Consider the following 26726-nt stretch of genomic DNA (forward strand, 5'->3'; position numbering starts at 1 on the left):
TTTTCTACATTAAGCTTTACTTCATTTTGAAATTAGTTGTTGAGTGTTTGAGTGCTTATTATTTTGCCTCCAAGCGAACCCTTTAAGCGCCAGATATTTTTTTAAAAACATTTTACTAATAAAAACTAAAAAGCCAATAAGATCAATATGTATTGTATATACCTTTTCTAGGTTTTTAAATTATGGTAAAATACACAAAAGATTAAAACGCTTAGTAATCGCAACATATCTGTCCTGATTTTCATATCAGTGGTTTATTTTTGTTTTTTAAGACAAGACATTGAAATTGTCACGTACAGTTTTTATGTAAGTTTTTCGGGGGCTCACTCTGGATACCTAACGTCAAATTGCGCCAGAGTATGCGAAGAGGGAAGCGGCGGGTTTCGTAGATATGAAGTTGAGTTGACTTCCTGTTGGTTAAAGGAACGGCTAATTACAAAAGGGTGATACTTTTTGAGCATTTTTAATCCATCTGATTTATAACTTAATCTACAAATATATTCCCACAGCGGTGTTTTAGTTTTTAGGGGTTATGGCCTTAGGAGTGATTGACCTCGCGGCCAATGAGACTCAATATGAATCTTGTAAGAATTTTAATTATTATATTTACATTAGTGCGACGGACGATTATCAGCGAGACGTTTCCTCCCAGCGGTATTGAAGCTGTCGTAGGTGATGATGCCCGTGGATGGTCCTCAGGGTTCTCAGGTATCTCAGGAGCCTCAGGGTTTAGACAGCGAACGTCAGGAGTTAGTTCTTCTTGCGGCGAAGTTTGTTCAGTAGCTCCAGTTCATCTCTCTGCATCTGTCAGTGAGGGCGCGTCTGCTGGTCTCTTCAGGTGGCTGCTGGTGACTCTCACTCTCCGACTGTCTGTATATCTAGCTGTCTTAGGGGTTAACGGCTCGCTGGTCAATCGTATATGTGCAGCGCTTTGTAGAACGGCGAAATACATCTACGCCTTTAGAAAGCGACGTTCGCTCATCCAAGGTCGTATTGCATTTTTTGAACCCCTTTGTGACAGTTTCGTCACAAAAGGGTTCTCTTAACGACGGAGAATATTTATTGTCAGCTCGTGTTCTGTGCGGTCCCCAAATCCTTTTACGACAATATGTTATTTATCTCTATTGTTAATAACTGATCGTTTTTGGTCACAGTCCTTACGTGGGCTTAGACTTAGAGACAATAACTCTTTCAAATATGGTTATTTGTCTGTGGTCGTTACAATTTTAACAAAGAAACTTTTTTTTTTCTTAGGCACTCAAATCATATCTTTGTTTAACACATACCAAAACTGACTTTGTCACCAGTATTAATAATTTATTTGCAGAATATTTAGATTCTCACGTCTGTATTTTTGGCTTAAAGGTTTTTGACCGTTTTTTAGACCTTTATATTTAATCCAATTGTAAATTGAATCAATAATTGAAATTTTAGCCTTTAAAAAATGTGACGAAAGTTTGACGTATGACGATATTGAATTTTCATTCATAATTAAAATTAAGCAAAATATTTGTACTAACCGACAAATCAAACATCATATTTGCATTTATTAAAATGGTAATTTATGAGTAAAATTTAATAACCAAAGCTATCTTTTCCACATATATAAGGTATGCATAATTAATATCGGACGCTTTTAAAACATTCATACACATATGTATACAGTTATATGCACACAAACATAATCCTTGGCTGAGCAAAACTTGAAAGTACAACCTTTGCCATTTTTGTGCTAACAGTTACACGCGCAGTTTCCCAAACGAGCGTTAGATTATAGTACAAACGGCGAATAAAAAAAACACACACCTAATATCATAACAACAATAATTGCCACACTTTATTATGGATAACGAGCCCAAGATGGAAACAAACGGTTTCGGGCGAACAAAGGGTCGTCGCTGGTCGTTTAAATATTCAAAAGAGTCAGCGACATCGCAAAACACACACACACACGCATGTATACCAAACCCTGTGTTGGCCTTTTGACCTTTGGCCTTCAGTATGCGAGAAAAGAGGTCCGAGAGAAATGTGGTTTTGGCTTTTCACTTGGTCGCCCCTAGGACTTGAATGTTAATCAAGAGTTGGATCGATGGTGAAAACATCCGCAGTTGAACTCTTTAGAACGTGGGTTTAAAAGGCAGTTAAACCATGTTAAATAGGTGCTTAAACTGTTTTTTACGTGAATAATGCATTTGATTTAGAGTTGATCGTGGTTTAAAAATATTTCAGTAAAGCTGTAAGACCTTTTAGTTATATTTTGATAAAAAATATGTTTCGTCTAATTAAATTTATATTTAATATTTTTAACATACACGTTAAAAAGCACGCGCAAGAATGGATTTAGTTGACTGATTACACATTAACGAAAAAAAAGTTAAATCACATTTCTTGTTTGTACAAATGTAAAACGAACTCAATTTTCTAAATTAAAAAAAAATTGAATTCTGTTTTATGGCATATCGCTTTGACATCTCTATTTAGATGCCTTACAATCGAGACGTATTGATACCAATATAAAAATATTTCGTAATTTCTTTTCAATTATTCCTATTTGATTTGATAAATCGTTAAATATTTAAAATACAATATCTTTGTTCTAAAGTATGCAAAACTTGAGGGATGCTTAAATCATCAGCAGATCTAATATCATAAATATGAAGCTCTTTTCTAAATTAAAATTTAGTATTTATAATCGATTTTCTCTCAAGCATACAGTTAAATCCTTCTTGTTTACATATGAATAAATAATTTATATGTTAATAATAATTATATAGTTATTTTAACTTTGTAAATTCACCATTGATTATAAAGCAGCACTATTTGTATAAATTAAACCATTTTAAAATCAAAAGAGACCGTTTAAATAATGAACCAATCGGGAAAATTTCGGCATCGGTGAACCGCAAGGGATTTAATGAAAAAACTCAATCCGCCCAAACGATTTTTCGAAAATAAATTACTCACATAAGCTTCTAAATTCTATGGCCGCAAAACCTATCATTTACATAAACACACATTGGCAGTGGTGGTCAACCGTTACAACTTTGCCATTCAAACCGCGACAAGCGTTGAAACCGGCCGACCGTAGTTATTTACGTGTGTAGAACAAAATTCCACTTTTGTATGCAAATTTTGAAGTCGCTGAATAATTTACTAATCTCAGCGCCGCCCTTAAAACGTTAACGTGATTAGGACCGAACGAGAGTTCGGTTAATTTAATTTATACATATATGCATATAAAATAGCGCACGCACAAAGACTGGACCCCAAACGGGAAATCCCTATGGCGACCCTAGAACTCATTTTGACGGACTATTGTAACGGCGGACAATGGACCCACTTTGACGTAAACGAATTCGTAGTTTTACACGGCTTAAAACGTATTGACACTTTTATAATAAAAAAATATAATAATAATAGTAAAAAATAAAATATATTACAATTTATGACCTATAAATTAACACTTTTTCAGCTAATATTTAACTTGATTATTGTCATTAAAAATTTACAACCTAAAACAAGTTGATTTACTTTAATGGTGTTGAATTCTAGGGTTAATAAAATTTTGAAATTTACTTTCAGCAGCAACTTTTCCTCAATTAAGTTATCACAATGCCTTACCTATAAAACGATACATTGGTAAGGTAATATGTAATTACCAGCAGGCCTGCTGAGAGGTTGGCAAGAGGGGACAAATTCTCGAGTCCCGTTCTCCTTGAGGGGCTCGACTGGAAAAATCATAGTAAGGATATACATATGTATGTATAAAAAAAAAGTAAAAATTTACCTCAAATAATGAATCAAAACTAAACTACATATGTACTGATGTATGCCCTTTTTAGACATACAAGAAATAAAAGGAGCGGAACATTGCCTTCAAAATCACACACTTTCTAGGTAGTACTTAATATTCAAAGGGACAGATTGTAGTTTTTGCTGCGGCTTCGTTTGTGTTAAAATTGTTTATCGAATGTAAATTAGTAGTAGTAAGTGTAGGTATTTGATCTGAAAATGTATATCAAATACCTAAAGCGAAAGCAAAGAAATAACGAAAAATCAACAACAGCACCAGCTGAATTACAATATATAAATCTAATGTTTTTATATATTGTATTTTTGATAATTTGACAACTGGATTTAATGCAGCTGAATAAATAAATAATACATGAAGTTTTATGTAGTTATTCTTAAAAGAAAAATAGTATCTAAAATCTATTCCGAAAATATTTTTTATACTTTGTCATTACAGTAAAATCATATCGGAATACATTTTTACCAGTAGCTATATATTTTTACCAGTAAAAATACAAAGTATCTAGTAGGTTCTAGTAATATTATATGATTTAAGCTTTTCTATATGTAGTAATATATATATTTACATACTTATCATTATTTATTAACATCCGATGTATAAATGTAACAGTGAATGTGTATTTTATATTTTTACTAGTAAAGTTTAAATACATTTTCAATAGTAGATATGTGTTTCTACTATATAGGTGTTAATATGCTGCTCTAAAATGTCTATGAAGCTCAATTGGATAGTTGTAAAACGTCTAATTTCTGCTCAAACTCAAACCTAACCTAAGTTTCTAAGAACTTTCGTTAGGTTAAGTCCAAAATACAAACTAAGCCAACTCATCTCTCATAATAAGCCGAAGAATGAGTACAAACAAACACCGCATCTCACATATTGCTCCATAGTCCGTTTGCATTTCGATATTACACTATGTTTTTAAAATATGATAGCTCTCCTTACCGATATTACTATAGAATTATAATATAAGATGGCTGATCAAAGTATATTTAAACCGAATTTTGGTCAATAGAAGAGCGCAAAAACAATTATCGCTTCTCAGAAGGCAAAAATTCACGTCAAAAGCAACAAAATCGTGTCGGCACCAGTCGGTACCGTCGCAGTACGAACGCTCGTTACCAAGCGTTCTCACTGCGACAGTGCTATTTAAAACTTAAAACAAACAACAAACCAGAACAGTAAGAAAACTATGAGCATCTTCAGTAAATATCGATTAAAATTCAAAGTTAGCAAAGTACTATTAAAATCTAAAAAATAAAAAACCATGTATTAGGCAGATTAGATAACATAGTATAAACTAAAATAAAATCTTGATGAACAAACATTAATTAGACACATTTGTGGGGTAACACCAGTAATACTATGGACTAAGCATAAAGTTACAAAAATAATATATAATTTTTTTATACTTGTCTTAAAAAACTATATAATACAATCAAAGAAAGTCATGCTAATTCCAGAAAATACTATAAAAATATTTTGCGTAATCATACTAGCCCACTGAGCACATGAATTAATTACATATTTCTTCAATTGAATTTAATTACATATTTCAACATGAATTAATTACATATTTCTTAAAAAAACACATTTTACTAATTCGTCATTTTTAGCTAAATATACTTTAAGTAGCACATATTTCATTATTATTTTTCCACCTAAATTTTAAAATATTTATTTAGTTTTTTCCTTGAAATTTTAACCCTTAACCTTTTATTTATATTATATTATAGCTGAAAACATTTCAAAATGAATTCAGGAACCAATTCAGGCTCAGAAGAACGTCTCGACTTTAGCTTTTTAACCCATATTTAAGACAGAAGTGCTCAGTTTTGTATTGTCAATAATGAATAACATGAATAAGAAGAAGGAACTGCTACATACATATATGCATCTATCAGATTTTAAATATATTATATATACATTTAAATAAATTTATAAATGTATTTACACAAACTCGCAAGAAACTCAAAAGTTTTCCAAACCTAAAATCAACGACAAAAGTCGATTAACGCAATAATTGTTGACTTTGAAATTGCCACAAAGGCGACGCTTCAATCGGAGATTTCTTTGGCAAGGGCTCTCGTGCAGAGGCCTGGAGGCCCTCATAATTGGTCGGCCCGCCGGCGGTCGAGTTATTTCCCCATAAACATGGCGGCCCGGCCCTTCGGCACTGATTTAGACGGAATTTTGCCAAAGAAAACCCCGACGATAAATGGTCGGGCTGTAACTAAACTCGACCGTTGATTACCCCCCAGAGTTGGTCCGAGAACGAGTACTTTGTTAGGCAAACACGCAAATATTGAGCCCTTTCGTTTGGTAACACGCGTCGAGAAGATCTACGTTGAGAGTATTTAAAAGCAACGGTGAAATAATAAATAAATTATTATGTCGCCAAGAAATGTACGTTACACATTTTTTATTGAATTGCTGTGAACAGTTATAAGAACAGCAATATATTTTTTGTGATATATTAAATATATATAAATGATTTATTGAGATAATTTTTCTGTACCATAGAGTAACCGGGTTGCATTAAGCTTTGTAATACTTTCTAACTGACTAAATCTGACGTTCATATATGTGAAAACCAAACCCTTAAGATCTGCCTGTATCGTCGTTGTACTGATTCTTAACGTTACTTAATACGTATTAAATCCTGGTTTCAAACCATATTTTTTTTATTGTGTTTCACTACTTCCTTAGTAGTTTTTTATTGTGTTTATCCCGTTAGAATAAATTAAGCTAATGTCTATGATGTTGCAACGGAAGATTTAAAATAAATAAATTAAATAAATAATGCGTTATGATTTGTGAAAAAATTTGATTACGTGAACATGTAGACAGGTTACATTATAATCATAAACTTTTAGGCATGGAATTTTTATTTGATTCTTTGTTGTCCAAAAAAAATACAATAATGATTGTCAAAATGCTTTAAACTAGCTACAGTTATGCTACAAAAAATCATGAACAACACTATTGAGAACCATTCTATGAAAATATTTAAATTGAAAAAAAAAGGCTGCATTTATTTCTCAAGTAAGATAATGTCATTTATATTCTAATTGTAATTATAAATCAATACAATTTTATTCAGAATGATTTTGTGGGTCTTTTACGGGACCCATATTATTTATTATACTTTTGACTAATTACAAAAAATATATATAAAATATGTGTATGTTTCTAAAAATATATATATAAAATATGTATATAAAACTTATCGGCTTATTAATTATGTACACTATAGGGAAATTTTACACAATTGTCTAGTACATGGTTTCCCAAACTATGTTCCGCGGAACACCAGTGTTCCGCGGATCCAAAATAGGTGTTCCGCGGAGCCAAAATAGATATTTCACAAAAATTTAGAGTAAATTAAAAAAAATGTTAGTCTTGCTAATACATAAAAATTGTACATACTGAAGTGAGATGGCTATCTAGAGAAAAAGCACAATTAAGATTATGAACTTCGAAATGAATTATTAGTCTTCTTAAAGGCACAAAATAATTTGCAACATCATTTTATCAAATTTTTAACAAATCCTTCCTGGTTGATACATCTTGCATATCTGGCGGATATTTTTACAAGGTGCAATAGTGTTAACTTATCATTACAAGGAAAAAGTTTACAATTACAATTTTTAATATGAGAGATAAAATTGAATTTTTTGATAAAAAAATACAATTTGGGATTTTATCAGTTGAATCTAATAATTTTAATTGTTTTCCTGTCTTGGATGAATGTTTAAATAAATTGAATTTTTAAGTTGATAAAGAAGTTTCACAAGTATTTTTAGAACACCTAAATAACTTGAAAACTACTCTTTCGGAATATTTTCCGAAAACTAGTAAGGACGATTCCTGGGTTCGGAATCCATTTTCCGTGGCAGTTAAACCAGTGGGCTTAAGCACAAGGGATTATGAGAATTTAATTGATTTAATTAATGACTCTGATTTGAAACAAAAATATAAAGATCAGCCATTAAATGATTTATGGGCGAGTCTGACTGAAGAGTTCCCCAATGTGTCAAAACAAGCTCTGGTTTGTTTACTTCCGTTTTCCACGACGTATTTATGCGAAGTGGGATTTTCTAAATATATTGCAACAAAAACAAAATACAGAAATATACTTGACGCCACGGCAGATATGATAATATTGTGCCTGATATAAAAAAAAATAATTTAACAACCCAAAATCATCAGAGTCATTAGGAGTTTTATTTTTTTGTATTTTTATGTTTATTAATTAATATTTCTTTAATAACATTTTTTTTTATTTATACTATTATGAATTACCCAACCTAAAAAATAAGCTAAGTTCCGTCAACATTTTCGGATTCGCCAAGTGTTCCGTCGCTCAAAAAGTTTGGGAAACCCTGGTCTAGTAGAAAACGTCCATTAAACAAAAGTGCTTTACAAACAAACACAGCATTTTCATTTTTCTACATCTAAGAATGTAAACAATGAGTGCAAGAGATTTTCTATAATTTTTTTTAAAACTTTTTTGTACCACTAAGCACAATGCATTGCACAAAAGATTTTATTTTACTAAGCCATAATCTATTTTAGGGATTTTTGTCACCATCAAAATGATTACCAGGAAGACCTACCTATTAGAGTCTCCAATTCGAGTAATCGAGTACTCGATACTCGAGTATTTTTGTCTATTTTTCAAGTACTTGATAATCGAGTATTTTGAAAATTACTCGATTAATACTCGAAATTAAAAAAATTTGAAATATTTCAGAAACAAAAATAACTTTAACTCGATCCGGTAAAGGTTAACGTCTTGCTTTTATTTGGCGTTTATGCCCGAAGTCCCGAGTTAGAGCGGTTACTATCAGGTATAATTTTTTCATAGTTCCATAGTTGCATAGTTCCGGTCGTCGGCTATATTAGTGGGTACGACGGAGAAATTTCTTTTGTGTTTTCTGTTCGACAGTCCCGACTTATCTAATTTATGGCAATGAACAATATGAAATATCAACAAAAAAAATTTTCGGTTTTATGACTATGCAGTTGTAGCGTAAAGTGTTGTCAATTGTTTATACTGATCCCTCAGCTTAAAATATAAATCAAAACAATTGTGTGTTTTAAAGGCATTTAAAGTAAAGTTAGTTCTTTTCGAACCGTTTAGCTCTAGAGTGAAAGGGATTCACCCAAATACATCTTCGAAGGATATAGATTTAAATTCTTCGCAATAATCAGAAGAAGTAGAATATTGTATATTGTTAAGAAAAAAAATCTATTCAAGAAGAACTACAAAATACTATTTTGTCAATAGTCGAAGAAAATAAGAGAAAAGCAGAGAAGGGAATAAAAGAAGAGAAAATAAAAAGAGAGTTCAAAATATTTTATATCTATAAAAAGCGAACAGATATAAATTAGAAGCCTTATCCAACGCTTTAATAACAATAAGACCAACATCAACAGCAACGGAAAGGGTTTTTTCCACAACGGGAATAATAAAACCAAAGGTTGGCAGTAATATTAAATTCGAGACACTTTTTGCATTATTGTTTTTAAAAAGTATGTTCGTCAAGTTAAAATAATTGTAAAAATTAACATACTAAGTATTTTATTTATTTATTTATATGTGCACGAATTTGAATAATAGCTATTTTGGTACATTTGGTAAATACTCAAAAGTACTCGAGTACTCGAGTATTTTAAAATTTTAATATTCGATACTCGAGTAGTTGATGGTTCGAGTAATTGGAGACTCTACTACCTATGCTAAACAAAAAAGGATTGTAGGCGGAGTTAGACAAAACGGACTTATTTATCTAAATTTCTGTTAAATAATATTAGTATCATAGATCAGCAGAAAGAGAAGACGCGTCAAAAGGAAAATCAATAGGAGCAGAGATCAGAGTTCAGAAAAATTCATTTTTATACATACTTATACATTTCTTGAGGCACCAACAAGGACTGCTACAACACTGTTGATAACCCTTTGAGGAGTATCGCCATACATGTACGGCGCGGCGGTCGATATTTTTTAATAATTTTATTAAAAAATTGAGAGCCTCTGAATTAAATTTAAAAACTTTCTAAAAAGACTAATTAAATATGTAAAATAAATTAATAAATTTTAATAATAGAATAGTTAAATTAAATATGAAAACATACTAATTTAAAAAAAGTAGTAAAATTAATAATATTAACAAATATGTATTAATTTACTCACTAGGTTGACCTTGACTATTCTGCATTTGACACCATCGCCCGATACAGACACCCAAACTACATATTAATATTGGTATAAATAATAACTTACTTTTGTAATAATATAAATATCATTTTATATATTTTATAACGGTTTTATATATATTTAATATAATATACACGTATTATGTTTTTTTTTAAATTGGTAACATTAGTATCATTAATTAATTATACACAAATTAATATAATTTAAAAAAATAGCTACTCTCAGACAATCATTACTTTAAAACAAAATTAGCTCTAGAACATATTAATTACTATTTTTTAAAATGCAAGTAATTTTGAAGCTAAATATAAACAATTCTAAAAATGATTAGGAAAAATATTGTAATACTAATAAATTTATATATATTATTATAATACTAATAAATTTTGTTACAAACAATATATTTGTATTTGCTTATTTAATTTGTAATAAATTTCAGTTAAGCACAATATTATATATTAATTAATAAAACGTGCCAAGAGTCGATAACAGACTCTTCCATAATATATATATTTTATTAATTAATATTGCGGTTAAGAGCATCCCTTAACTAAGCTTACACTCGTACAGACCATAATGAGTTTCTTCCCCCACATACCTAGGTCATATATAGTTCAAACATACATACGTGACGTATAACACTAAACTAAATAAGATGTACAGTCGGATTTAACGCGTTTTTTATGTCATACTTCCGAGCGTTATAAACGTACATCAAGACGTGGAAAAACACACAGAAAATTCTGTACATTTTCCACGGAGGAGGAAAAAAATACACATCCAGCGGACGGTAAATGAGGCAGAGCTTTTTTATGAGGGCCCCGAAGCCCTCGGTGGGGGTCTCGGGGGGGCCCCCGAGATATTTATCTTCGTCGGACAATTTATTCCCGGGCCTGCGGACGCCTCGTCATCAGGACAGGAAATCCAAATTTAGTACTGCCAAAGTCCCACCCCTGATAGGGTATTTAGGGGTGTAATGCGAAAAATAGGAGTCGTTGACGAGCGTCAGGAAATTTTGTAGGTGGCAAAGCTCGTTACATTATATAATATTATATTGGTGTACAAAAAATGTGTCTCTATACATTTTAGACAAAATAATTATTATTGATGTACTTAAATGCACTGACTAAGCTGGATTTTTTTAAATTTGATTAAAAAATATTGTCAATTTTAATTTTCAGAAATTTCTTAAATATAAATATTCTACCCTATAAAGTTGCTTCTATCAGATATAATAAAACTATGCTAAATTTTCTTATACGCAAAACATTTTTGTAATGCACCATTTGATATTGTCCACAGCTCACTCATAGATTTTGCAAAATTCACATAACACAGCTGGTATAATACTTTTTATTAAGCGATGGAATTGAAATATATTCGAACTTGACGTACTTTTTTCCGTATAAGCTTTTTAAGGCGCAATTGGATCTGACAAAACGCTTTGCTGCAATTTTTGTTCAGCGCCTTCATTCAGCCATTGCTTTACTACTTTACGATTCTGTTTTTGTTGAAACAGTTTATTTTTATATAAAACTTTTCAAGAACACGATTTTTAGTTAGTGTTATGGCAGAAACTCTATCAATAACTAAACACAAAATATTACTAAAGATATTTATTCTTATGAAATGTAAATCTTAAGTATCATTAATAATTAAGTTTCTATGTTGCCAGAAAATTTAAATCAGAACCTTGAATAAATCTTCATATTCAAGTAAAGTTTTTGGTTTTTTAAATAACCATTAAAAATGCTAATTTTTTCACAAATGTTGATTTAGTATTCTCTAAGATTATTTGATATATTACGATATATTACAAAAATTACAATCTCAATTACGAATAAATATGTATTTTTGCGCAATACTTTAATAAGTAGCTAAATAAATGTAACTATTACATAAGATAATTCAACAGAATTTAAAGCACAGACATGAATTAATATTCATTATTAGGTGATATACTTGATTTTCTAAAAGCTATTAAAAAGGCCTATTTTGCGTAATGTTAGCTTATCATTCTTAGAAAATATTTATACGATATATAATATCAGGTAAAGTAAAATCTCACCCACAAATAAATATTCATAATTCAGTGCCATCTTTGCTTTTAAAAGTATAAATAGTCATAAAAAAAATATTTTTGTAATAATATTAGTTAACTATTTTCAGAGAAAATTTAATATTTTAATAATAGGATATATTTACAAATTAAATTTAATAACTGAGTGATAGCTTTGCTTTTATAAATACCTATTAAAAAGGCTTCAATTTTTCAAACACTAATTAACGATTCTCTGATATTACTTTTTCGTATCAGTGATACGATATACTAATTATTACAGCCACAAATTAGGTTACTAATACCTGAGATTATTTTATAAGAAATTAATATGATATATCATCACAATTTTAATTACAGCTACAAATAAACATTAATAGTTAAGTTTTATGTTTGCTTTTATAAATAAGCTAGATTTTTTTTTAATTTGGCCTATTAAATAATCAAATAATCTTTAAGATTATTTTATATATCAATAATACGATATATTATGATAACAAATTTTTAATCATAGCCATAAATTATTATTTTTAATTAAATTTTAACTTGAATGTTTATTTTGAAGTTACTAAAAAATCTTTATTTTTAATAATATTAATTTTTTTTATTTAAGAATATTTAAAAGATCGACATTACAATATATATATTTAAATACAATATATACAGTAATGAATAAATATTTATAATTTAGTGATATGTTTACTTTAAATATAAGTTATCCATTCTCTAAGCTTATCATATTTTGAAAAAAAGTTATACCTTGTTAATCCTAATTGTTTTTATTTTTCACCAATCTCGTTAATTTGTCCTTTGATAAAAAGTATACAAAAAATTTAAATTCAATTGTACTTCTATATTTTTAGAAAATCTATAATATATTTTTCTGTTTATTTGTACTATTTTTAAAACACCTTTTGCATTTTTCGCTATAAAGTCATAGACATGACTTGAAATTTAATGCTAAGTATTATATTTTCCCTCTTTCCTAAATTTACTTCATTTAGCGATTTTAATTATCAAATACTTAGCTGAAGACATTATTGTGAGTTTATGAAAACAATATAATTTCAAATGTCATTTGTGATTTTCCGTTTGACCCAAAATAATATATATATTTATAAGAAATTTCAAAGCAGTTTTACAAAGTATGTTCAAGAAATATATAATATTTTATCTCTGCATATTTTATTTATAAGTATAATTGCTTTTGCTAAGAACGAATTCAACGACTTTTTATATTCTTAACAAAACACCGAGATAGTGTAAGAGATCAAATACTGCATTTACATGTTATTATTGTTGTTCTAAATTAAAAAAATGTAACATCATATTTTTATTTCGTATTAGGGATGAATATTTTAATATACTATGCCCCAATATGCAATTTAAAATAAGTGCTATAAAGTTTATTTATACACACAATTAAAAATATGGTAATTGTAGAGCATATATACAGTATAAAAAAGTGTGGAAAAAAATATTTATTTTCAATATGGAACAGACTGCATATTTTTCGAAAAGTCAGATTCTGCTGACCACATCACGCACTATTTAAACTCCAACCATCACTAGCAACCACAAACTAACTGAAATTCTAACCAATTCAAACATTACATATGCACATATTCAAACGTATGCTGATTGCACGTCCAAAGTTTCAACTTACATCAATACTGTCCGTGTAACTATTCCGAATATTCAAACTTCTACTTCTATTACACCATCGTGCCACTAACCGTCATAAAATAATCTACGAGTACATATATGTTGTAGTACACACCAATTTTCTCAAAAGACCAGCGTCGGGTCTTTAAGTAGGCACTTCCTTTTGGTCTCTGGTTATCTGAAAAGCAGAAGCTAGGACGAAAACAGTTTAGCCCCTTATCGCAGAATCGGTTAAACTAATGAACCGACATTAAAGCGCACTACGGCACTAACGATACTGTATAAATATGAGATAACTGCCGACGTAACTAACATTTATATTCAATTTGAAAACTAGCGCTTGGAACGGTTTTGCAGTTGGGCTGGAAATTAATTGTTTTTTGTTAATTAATTACCTAATTAAGATAGAACTCGTAGAGAATGCAGTGTGGAATATGCAGATTATCGTTAGCTTTTATGCAGTTTATATTTAATATATTCCTGTATTTAGTTAAGCGTGGGATCTTAATAATGCAGTTTCATTTCAAATAATATAGGAAACTTTAATGATTATTATATTGTTAAGATAAAAAGAGTTGGTAATTAAAATGAAACATGAATCATATGAATAAAACACGTGTATATTTATATTAATATTTAAAGATGTAAATGTAAATTTAACTATGTATTTACTTAGAAATATATTTATTCTTTTTAATTTAATTATTTATAATATTATTTTAGAATTAAAAAATTACCTACATTTTCTAAGGGCACTAAACATATAAAAGATTATTTCTCTAAATGTTACATATTGTTTCATAAGAGTTATAGAAAGAGTCTCACGTCCTAATAATATTTTTCTTTGCCAGGAAGCACTTGATAAATTTTATATATAAAAAAGAAACCCCTTCGCCCGATAAAGCATCCCGCTCCAGTATCCAGAATGAGATAAAGCTCGTTTTATTATGAAAAGGGAACGACGAAGGCTCTTCTGCCGCCTCGCTCTTATCTCAAAGCTTTAACCCTTTCGCCTTGAGAATTTTTACAGCATCGCGTGACATTTATGAAATTCATTATCTTTGCGTGTAAACAAAAGGGAAAAGGCACGAATAGTTTTCTGACGTAAATCGCAAAAACGGGGCCTGCCTGTCGTTCGCAATCTTTTTAATTTATCAATTGCAATAAATAAGGTAATTTTATAATTTTAATATACAAATGATATAACAAAGGTATTTAAAATAATTATACGTTTCATTGTTAATTATTTTTTCTTCATAAATATATTTTTTTTAAGAAACAAATTTTCCATAAAAATTAATTTTCATTATATGTAACAGAATTTTCATAAGATGGTATAAATAATTTAGATCGAATTTCATTTTGAATCTATTTTTCCGACATAATATTTTGAGACCCCTCTCTCTGTTTATAATAATATAAATTTTTAATTAAATTTCAACCATTGCCCCCACGCATGGCTTAGGTTGCCGACCACTGCTTTATCGTACTAATTCAAAACTTACGTATGTATGTATGTCATTGTAAAAGTTATACTGTATAGAATAATATATTTTGTTTATACGGGTAAAGTTTACTATCCGCAGGATTTTGTAATTAATTTTTGGTCTACTAAAAAATGATTATACATTCAACGTCGCATCGAAATAGCAAATTTACACCGCGGCTAATTGGAAACTTGTGAATTGACAATAACAACCATTTCGTGGAAACAAACAAACTTTCGCCGAAAGCAAACAATGTTTATAAAATATGTTTACATCTAATCCAGGGTGGTTAATAATTGGATGTGTGTTGATTATGAATAACTTTAGTAGCGCTGAATAACGTACATTTTAAATTATATAAAGCTCACGCTTTGTTAACTTAGTAAGCCCACTGGAAATTATAAGTTAAAACTGCCATGGACTATATCATTAATTAGATAACATATTGGTAGAAAAAATATTCCTTTTTAATGACTTTCTAAATTCTAAAATATTAAAACTTAGACAAAATTCCGAGCAAATATCGTCTTATTAGCTCATTGCCTAATAAAATATTTTTTTAAATTATCCTATCGTGTCTAAAATAATATTTTAGTACTAAAATTATAAACGAAGAAATTGATTTTCACAAAGTATATTTAAGGACAATTTCAACAGGTTTAATAAACACATTTTCGCTAATTCCAAAATAAAAAGTACAGGGTTATTAATGATATGGTAAAATAAAAAGGCAAAAATAGTGCTTTATATAAAAAAAAAAAACATTTTTTTGCAATGCAATAAAACCTAATTTTTAATGACATTATATATATATTTTAATTTATTAAACTACTAGGAATGTGCTATATACAAAAAATAAGATTTAAAAATTTAAGAAAATACTACTTCCTATTCATTAGTAAAGGCAAATTATATGGTAGCAAATTTATATTCTAAACAAAGCAAATCCCTTCACTGAAAATTTATTAAAATATGTTTTGAAGGCGTAACAGAATTAATCTGTCCTAAAATATACAGATATTTCTAAATGCTGTTTCATAGAGTTAGATGAAAGCATTGATGCTACAGATATTATTCAGCTTTTTTTGAGGAATTGACAATGAATTTAATATACCCTAAAACATTCACTAAACGGCAAGTTTTTTTTACAGATTTATATGAAGCAGAAAAAGCAAAATTTTGTATGAAAAAGTTCAATGTTTCAAATCACTAATATATTAAATTAATAATTAAAACGTTAATAAAAAAATACAGCTACTTTTATCTGATTACATTTTTTTCGTCAGATGCTATAAGACTAATTGGCGAATTTTCTTGCAATTTATCAAATAATTTATATTATAGATAGATATATTAGGTCAATAGACTCATTAAACGTGCGCCAAAGTTAGTAAAAATCATCCATTAAAATTTTTAATTACAGTGAGCTTAATTCGTAATTCGCAAACTCTAGGGGCGAGGCTCGTGTGCGAATATTTAGTTATCTCGGCGTGCCAAAGTTCCAAATCCACGAAAGTTTTAAAGGCTCGAAGATTTGATCCTTTCGTATACACGCAGGTAAATTTCTCTTTAAGAGCTCGAAATCCTACGTTCAAAAACGCTAAATCCCACAATCAATACGCCTCGAGTGGGGCGTAACAAACACATGCATAAATAATACACCACAGAGGGAGTTACTTTAACCTTGGAGGCATCCTTGTCGCAAAGTTTATAAAAGCAGAGATTAGCTGTACATACAAAAAATCTGCCTATAATTTATGATACTTAAACATTATAATATTCATTAAATATTTACACTTTGGGGTAACATTATTATCAATAGCTTATTAGTTTTATTTCAAAGTCAATAAACATTAATAAAGAGTGAGCACTGAGATACTGAATAAGTATTTTTTTAATTCTTTCGAAACTCGATTAATTTTATCACTTTTTATGAAAGAAAATTAGTAGTTTAGTTGTACTGTAACATTTTTATGAGAATTCTCGAATACATATAATATACATATGTCAAAATACATGACTTTCCGTGTAGCACACAATTTTAACCTTTGGTCCCGTAACGTGGTGACTATTTCATCGTCTTTGAAGTCTAAAGAAAAATATTTATAAAAGCTTATTACGATAATTCGAAATATTTAGTATGTGTTGAAGCGCCAAACACACATATGAATATAGACTCACACACGCATACGTATCCATACGCACCACCAAAATGCATAGGGCTATGATTAGTACCCGTACAAATACAATTGATGCTACACGTCTGGATTATTTTCTATTGCTAAAATCTAGTAAATCAGCAATTTTTTTTTTTATAAAAATAGCATAGCGTGAAGAGCAAAGAAAAGTTTTTGAATATTTTAATAATTTAATTTAATTAAATTTTTTAGAATTTTGTTATTAAGTTTATGATCAAGATTAATTCAACTAAAATATTTTTAACCATTGATTATTTCCACAATAGTTACAACAAAGACAGCATTTCGTAGAATACTCTGATCTCATTTATGTTTTTGCTATTTGTTTTCTTCTCCGCGTCTGCTTTTTTCTCGTTCGTTTCTTGACACAGCATAAGCGCCACGAGAACAAGAATAAGCTACTTCAAGTGAACACGTTAATTTCCTGTTCGAATAGAAGGTTTTCTTTTCAATTTTCCCATTACTCGAAGCGTAAAATCGACGTGCACGTACTACGTATGAAGCTGAGCGAAACGCGTATGGAAATTTTTACAAATGGAGATGTTTATCTTGGTTATGTATACCCAAGTTTATAATGAAATACCTACATACATTTCATAGCTTAATAAAACGTACGTACTACATTTCTGTCGTTTAATAACGTAAAATACACCCAGCGTCGCGTTTTACTTACAAGGAAGCACTAATTAGCAGTATTATTTCTCTTCATTGTAGTAGTTCTTAAGACTTAAGAACTGTTTGGAAAACAATGTACAATATTTCAAAGCGAGTTAAGCGAATTTAACTAACGGTGTTTGACATAAAATATATGCATTTTGGCAATCACAAACTTACTTACTTACGAAAATATGACACTTATGCAATCATATTCTATATTGAGCTTCATGCTTCTATTAAATCGATTTTCAGTAATGTCTAAAATCTGATTAAAAGGCAGTTTATTTCCGTTGGCAATGTGTTGTAAAGTATTGATTCAATTACAGCCACTATAAATGCTTTTAGCTGTTTTATTACTTGGTATAAATTTTAACAACTCTAGCTTAAAAGGTCGCCAAAAATAAAAGCAATGATTTGTGGTTTGGAAATTTAGGACAAAGATATGACATTTTTTCATATTCAGATATTTTTAAACTTATTTTTAGAAACACTTATTATTGGACCGATGACCCAAAATCGGTCTTTGCCTCTCCAAGAACGTTATTCATATCCTACGGACCTTTGCCAGGTTCCTTTAGTTATAGGCTCCGGCTGTCTCACTTGTTTTGGCACATCATCCAATAACCGAAGCTTTCATCTTCTGGCTGATCTTCGTCCATCAGGCTTGTTATCCAGCAAAGTCCATTCCCAGCATTCTCCGCTACCTCTATTTATCGAATCAGATGCAGTTATAAACTCAATAAGTAGGCGGTGAGTCTCGATATTGAATTCTTTGATCCATTCTAGAATATAGCAATTGAGAAAATTTGCTCTATTGTTAATTTTTCTGTTCTAAATAAACTCGTATTTACCTACATGTTTTCTATATAAGGTTGCATACGACCTTCTATAATATAAAATAATATATTATATGATTTATTTAATGATGTAATGCCTCTTAAATTATAATACATAAATTAATTTCAAAACGCAAACTGCATATCACAGACTAGTACATGAAAAAGCCTTCAGTTCGAAATTAATATAGGCGCATACCAGCGTGGTGCGAAATGGCCTAAAACTATTTGAGGGGTGGAGGTTGTGGGGGTTAAGCTCTCCAGCCCCCATCAAGCAGTAGATAGAGTTTCGTGATGATGTCGGCAGTGTATAGCCAACAGAGGCCATATTACCCTTCGCAGATAACATCAACAGAAAAGCTTTCAGCCGGCGATGAGCCACTTATCAAAATATGGAAAATCAAATCAGAGATCAAAGGCGTACTTTTGTAGCTACAACGAGCGTGTGTTTATTTTGTGCATTCGTAAAATTTTGCTTATAGATTTTACGTATTTTCATCAATTAAACATTCTTGGATGCTCCCCTTTAAAAGGGTAATAAATATTGGTTTAGGTAAAAGTAAAATATTATTCAATAAAAAGTAATAATAATTATTTGTAACATTAAAAATAATGTATAGTTCTTAATGTGTGCTGTACCTATTGGCAAAAAATTTCTTAACTCGTTTTATAATTTATGGTAATAAAGCATTTTTTATTTTTAAGTTTTGTATTTTAATAAGCTTTTAAATATATTTTTTTATGTTACTCTTTTTATTAATATTATATAAACATTTTATAAATGCTGAAAATCCACGGTTTAAGTAAAGGTCAAAGTGTAAATCTGAATCAGAACAGCATCAGAAAACGAATTAATTGTTTACCACCCGCTTTACAAAATACGTTAGATTGGCTCAGTGAATATGGTACATAAGTCAATCCATTTTTTTACAAACGGTGAACCGAAAGGTCAAAGAAGTGGAAATCAGAGCTTGTCAACTTTACATAAAGGGAAAACTTGAAAAAACGATTGGTTAAAAGTCATTTGATCAAAAAGGTTTGACTTTTATATTAAAACACGCATAACAACATGAAATATGCTTAGCATTATTTAAGTGTTATAAAAGGTTAAAAGTCAAGTGTTTTTATCTATTATTTTTACAAATAACATCAGTGAGTTTAAAATAAATATATACGCTAATTATATGTATATTGACTGAAAATCAGTGACACCTATATAGATATAATCAATTATAAATAAGTATATGTATTATATTTAATATTTAATAGGTGTTATGTAGCAGCTGTGACTGTTTTTAATAAAAGCAAATTTTTATAAATGCACGACTGCCTCTTTCTCTATTTAATTAATTGATTCGCATTATCTTATAATACAATTTATATTTAGATATGAACAGTAAGTATTATTTTAAGACATTCTGCCAAAAATGCTGCCATGCGGGACAAAAAAGTCCCGCAGGGCAGCATTTTTGACCCCCGTCTGTTCTCCTTATTCATTCACGACGTTCCCACGCCGAAAAACTATCTAAACTTGCGCTTAGGGTATGCAATAATACCAGTATTTACTAGAAAAAAATATTCAATACCAGTATTGACATTGTTCTAATTAATTAGTAATAAACAGAGACCGAAAACTAATCAAAATATCGCTTGTTTTACCATGTTCATTGATTAGAAAACCCCCAAACATTCCTTACAATTTTTGTATGGTGACCACACACAGATGCCGTTTGAAGCCTTCTTCTCAAAACTTTAATTAATTTACTGTGACCAAGAAAACAAGATAATAGTGTAAAGCAGGGTTTCCCAAACTTTTTCAGTGACGGAACACTTGGCAAATCCGAAAATTTTGGCGGAACACTTAGCTTATTTTTTAGGCTGGGTAATTCATAATAAAATAAAACATGTTATTACAGAAATGTTATTAAATTTATTTAATAAACTTAAAAACACAAATAAATAAAACTCCTATTGACTGATGATTTTGGGTTTTTAAATAACAATTTTTTTATATCAGGCACAATTTTGGTTAGTTGTATTTTCATATCTGCCATGGCGTGGAGTCTATTTCTGTATTTTGTTTTTGTTGCAATATATTTAAAAAATCCCACTTCGCATAAATACGTCGTGAAAAACGGAAGTAAACAAACCAGAACTTGTTTTGACACCTTGGGGAACTCTTCAGTCAGACTCGCCCATAAATTATTTAATGGTTGATATTTTTGTTTTAAATCAGAGTCATTAACAAAATTCTCCTAATCCCTTAAGCCCACTGGTTTTACTGTTACGGAAAATGGATTCCGAATCCAGAAATCGTCCTTACTAGTTTTAAGGAAATATTTCGAAAGAGTTATTTTCAAGTAATATAGGTTTTCTAAAAATACTTGTGAAACTTTTTTATCTACTTGAAAATTCAATTCATTTAAACATTTATATCCAAGACAGGAAAACAATCAGAATAATTAGATTCAACCGATAAAATCTGAAATTGTAATTTTTTATCAAAAGATTCAATTTTATCTCTCATATTAAAAATTGTAATACTTTTTTCTTGTAATTATATGCTAACATCATTTCACTCTGTAAAAATATCCGCCAGATATGCAGATGTATCAACCAGGAAGGATTTGTTAAAAATTTTATAAAATGATGTTGCAAATTATTTTGTGCTTTCAAGAAGACTAATAATTCATTTCGAAGTTCATAAAGTCTTAATAGTACTTTTCCTCTGGATAGCCATCTCACTTCAGTATGTAATAAAAGTGCTTCATGTTCACTACCCATTTCATCGCACAAAATTTTAAATAATCTGGATTGAAGTGGTCTAGATTTTACATAGTTTATCATTTTCACGGCTACTTCATAACATTTTTTAAATTTGTGGAAATTTTTTTAGTCAACAGTGCATGCCTATGCAAAATACAGTGACTGCTAGTAGCATATGTAGTTACATAAATAAAATTCGTATAACAAGCACTAATATCATGTGATTAATTAACAAAAAAAATATTGTTTAAATACGATCAAATTTTAAAGATAAAGAAAACAACATCGACTTATGAAACTTTTCCCTCCAGATTTTATACACATCAATGTTGAATATTTAACACATATTTTCAAGCTTTTTTATCATATTTATGAACAATTTTTATGTATTAGCAAGACTAACAATTTTTTTAATCTACTCTAAATTTTTGTGAAATATCTTTTTAGGCTCCGCGGAACACCAGTGTTCCGCGGAACATAGTTTGGGAAACCATGGTGTAAAGGATTGGATTATACACAAAGCTCTCTTTACGACTAGAAAATCACATAAATAATACGAGTTTTTTTCTTACTTTTAATATTTTCCGTCATTGAAAGAATATTGCTTTATCGCGAAACGACCCCCTTGCAATGCAATACGACTTTAGGTAATGCCCATCAAGCGAATGTCGCTTTCTAAATGCGTATACCTATTTCGATGTTTAAAAAGTGACTGCAGCGATTGGCTGGATGATCGCTGCATAATTGTGATTGAAAGCATTTTTTAATTTAATTTAATAGATTAATAAATATTTTAATAAATAATTATAATTAATACATAATTTAATAAATAAAATGTTGCCCTACGTACTTAGATAAACTTTGAGGCGATCCTCTATACGAGCATGATAAAATACTTCAGTTTTCACTAAAATTTTCTGAATCAGAAGAAACCAATGAAGATTATGAGACAAAAAGGACTACTATTAGAACTGAAGCTAACAAACAATGTCAGTAGCAAAAAAACTCTTGCTTTATATATATTTCTAATACGACCGAATAGCTTAGCATATTCGATAGTCAATATATTATTTTGGCAAATATGCGTAATCCAAAAAATGTACTTTATAGTCTAGCCATAAATTTCACTCTATCACTAGTCTTAACCATCGCTACTTACAGAGTCTGAACTCAGAAATCTTAAGTGAATTTAGATGCATATATTATATAAACAAATACGATTTATACGGCTTGCTATTGAAATATAACTTTTAGAAAAGTTCAATAATCTGTATCCAGATGATTACTGCTGTGACACCTGAGAACCTTTGCAGAATATTGTAGCTCCAAATATTTTCCTTTGAGTCTCTTGCCGTAAGCTCTGGCACTCGTATTTAAAACCTTCTATTTTATTAGACCTTCATTTTTTATCTTTGTATGAACAAAAGGTAATAAAAAAAGCAAACCAACTTAGATATTTTATATAATATTTAATGCATATATATTTAAAATTTACCTTTATAAAAGTAGTATATTTTTTTAAGCTTATAATGTAAAATTATAAAAAATAATAAGAGTTTTAATTTTAAAGTAGGAACTCTTAAAGTTATTATCAAAGCGTTAAAAGTACAGTTAATGTTTTAAGAAGTTATTCTGTGCTTTTGATATAAAGACGTTAAATTGATAATATTTGCTTTTTATAAGAAAAAAACTATCGACTTTCGATAAAAATTAAAATCACCTGACATTTTGTCGTGCTAAATTGTATTGGTAGGACTGTACAGTATCATAAATAAATAAGTAGAGAAGCGTTTATTTAAAGCGTGTGTATTTATCGCTCAATATCCATACACAGAAATCCATTCACGGAAGATTTAATCTATACACGAGTATAAAACTCACAAAACATTAAGGACATCGACTGATACAACAATATCACTCACACAGACATTTATATACTGCGACATTCACGAACAAAATGAAAGGTCCTTTCGGCGTCCAATTGATTCCTAACCTCCCTGTGCCTCCACAGCACACTGAATATATTCGCGTACATATACATATATGTATATACATATATATACATTCACTAGGAAATTAGTGTTGGTATAACAACGGACCGGTCACGGTACAAAAGACTCAGTGTTATTGCATCGAAAGCGATTTAGAGAATCGGTAAAAGCTACCCGTTCGAAATTAATAGGAACACATTGCCGATACAGAGAATAGCCTAAATTTTATTGGAGGTCAAGTTTTTCCACCCACGGTTAAGCAGCAGATATAGTGTGGTTTGACCACAAAGGTGACCGAATGGTTAGCGAGCCGATTGGGGTCTAATAAAAAATATCGTTTTTGTGTAGGACATTTAGAAAAGGCTGCTCTCAATACATATGTATTAGATGTACAAATACTGATAAAAAATTGTCCAAAGGCCAGAAAAAAAATAGATTACCCATTTATAAATAAACTCAGATAAAAAAGAATTTTTAAAGACAATTTTTTTTGAGCTCCATCAAGCGTATTGATGTCCTGGAGTATATATATATATGTAGTTCATGTTATATATAATAATTCATTATATATATATATATATATATATTATATTATAATAAAATCTGCTACCGTCACATTCATATTTACTAATATGTGTCAAAAAACAACTATAAAAATATTTAGTGTGAAAAATGGCAATTATAAAATAATAATAATAATAATGTTTGAATATGTTAATTCTACTGTATTATATAAACACTTTTAAAACACTTTGTATAATCAAGTGGATTTTAATTTTTTTTTATGAAATACAACAATGAAAACATTCATATATAAACAAGTAAAATTAAGACTATTTTAATCTAATTAATATTTTATACAAAATGTATCAACTCTTTGTTCATATTTTAACTTGTACAATACACATTGAACACAATTAGTACAAAAATTATATTACCTATATTTACATATATAACTATATATTAACGAACACAATGTTTACTAGGGTTAATAATACAGCATTCAATAGAACACCCCTATATATTAAATTTAACCAAAAACACGCCGATGTGCGACATCGATAGCGGTGTTTATATTATATACTTTCCTTTCGCACGTAATTTATATGGAAATTGCGTCGCACAATTTATATTATATGCATACATAGGTATATACCTATACCTACCTACCATATTTATATATAATTTTTTCGCGTTCTCCTTTCAGTGCTATCGGCGCAGAGATCCCGGAGCAAACAAGAGGGCGGCGAGGGCGAAAACACCCTACCAGGAACGGGACTCGGGGGCCCCAGGGGGCCCTACTTCGACCTGGGGGCCTCCAAGAACGTGACGGCCCTGCTCGGCAAGACCGCCTACCTCAACTGCCGGATCAAAAATTTGGGAAACAAAACGGTAAGGTGTTCACCCTTGAACTATGAACTAAGACTAAGATTATCGAGAACGCTATAAACTTTTTTTAATGGGCGTTATTTTTTTTTGACGTGAGGTGATTTTTTTTATTTGGAAAGTTAAAATATAAACTATTTAATTGGATAAAAACGTAACTTGTTAAGTCAGCCAATAAGACCAGCAGTTTTTTTTTAAAAAGTCACGGTCAAGTCCCTAATCGTAATTCGTCTCTTTTTCATAATGAATTCGTTTGTAATAAAAGCTAATATAATATTTTAAATTTCGGTATTGCTATTTTGCTGCATATAAAATTATTGCTAATGTATTACATATCACATATAAGTAATTATAATATGCTACGTATTACATTACTATATATAAAAAATATAATTATCATTTATTTTAAAACATATCTTTTTAAAAAATATTACTCACTCATATATGGAAAAACTTATTTTTTAATAATTATAACAAAAAACGTGTTTTAGATTAACCAGTGTTTCTACATTATTAAATACAGGTAACTTAGTTAACGTATTTAATTGCTCCCAAGAAACGCAAAGGTGAACCGCAAGTCAGAAAAAGATTATGTTTCTTGAAAATGTATTATTAATAAAGAATAATATATTTATTTTCCAACCGTTTCTATAAATGTAAATATACTGTATAAAGATATTCTGTTGATTTTAAAATAATAATTCGTATCAATAAAACTCTCAATTAAATTTTATTATATTCATTAGGTATTTTAATTTCGGTATATTTTTCTCGAAATCGTTTGTTCAGCTTCGTCTGGTGCTTTAATTTGAACAATGAAGTTTTTTAATAATACAAAAAGCCTTTTTTAGTATTTTATTATATTGTTTTATTAAGAGTATATCTGAAGCGTATTGTTACAATTAATATAATAATACGTTTATTCCTATATAGAGAAATTATATAATTATAATTAAAATATGATATAATACAATATAATAATAACTTGCTATAACAAAAAAACGTATATCAACCACATTATTCTATTCTTTTAACAAAGAAACCATCAACTTCTGAAATAATAATGTAATTTAGTTCCAAGGATTTCCCAAGTTTCCTTAATTATATAATCTAATTTATCTAATTCATCAGAACTGGTTACTTTTTTATTTATAAATTATGTTGTGAATTTTTCATAAATATACTGAATTTTATAATAAGTTCTTTATTATTGTATTGTATTAAATTATTACACTGAGGTATCTTTGTACTATCAATATAGTATGTATTTATTTTTTCTGCTTCTATATAAGAATATTTATATATATTTCCATTAATCTCCGTGTTGAATATGTCGTTTTTCTGATTAAGAATAATTAATTTTTTTATTGCTTTCCACATATTATTTGGCTCATTTATTATTTCATCTATATTTTTTTTAGCTATTCTTAATGCTTTGATATTCTGGATGCCAGGTACTTTCAGATTAGCATCTTACGACACGTTATTTTCACTTTCATTGTGTCGGCTCACACAGGAGCCCCACCATAAAAAAATAGTTGAGTAATCTACTTGTTTTATAGTATTTCTGGTTTAGCAACAATCTGTTGAATTCTTTGTTGACATAAGTCACTGTTTTTGAATTCTTTGTTGTCACTAAAACAC

At 29.4% G+C, this 26726-nt stretch overlaps 2 protein-coding genes across 4 annotated transcripts in view; one reads left to right on the forward strand and one right to left on the reverse strand.

The window, feature by feature from the left end:
- Positions 1-26726, reverse strand: part of LOC148230056 (neurotrimin-like) — a 521584-nt gene that overhangs the window by 452577 nt on the left and 42281 nt on the right. The window lies entirely within an intron of this gene.
- The window catches only part of LOC148230057 (neurotrimin-like), a 305728-nt gene that overhangs the window by 239237 nt on the left and 39765 nt on the right, over positions 1-26726 (forward strand). For both annotated transcript variants that reach the window (XM_088197578.1, XM_088197577.1), the window contains exon 3: positions 24904-25088. In XM_088197578.1, the coding sequence (XP_088053704.1) occupies positions 24904-25088 (185 nt within the window). The remainder of the gene's footprint in view (positions 1-24903; positions 25089-26726) is intronic.

Source organism: Plectrocnemia conspersa, unplaced genomic scaffold, assembly GCF_051122295.1.
Source record: "Plectrocnemia conspersa isolate PC_06_02 unplaced genomic scaffold, ASM5112229v1 ptg000011l, whole genome shotgun sequence".
Taxonomy (NCBI): domain Eukaryota; kingdom Metazoa; phylum Arthropoda; class Insecta; order Trichoptera; family Polycentropodidae; genus Plectrocnemia; species Plectrocnemia conspersa.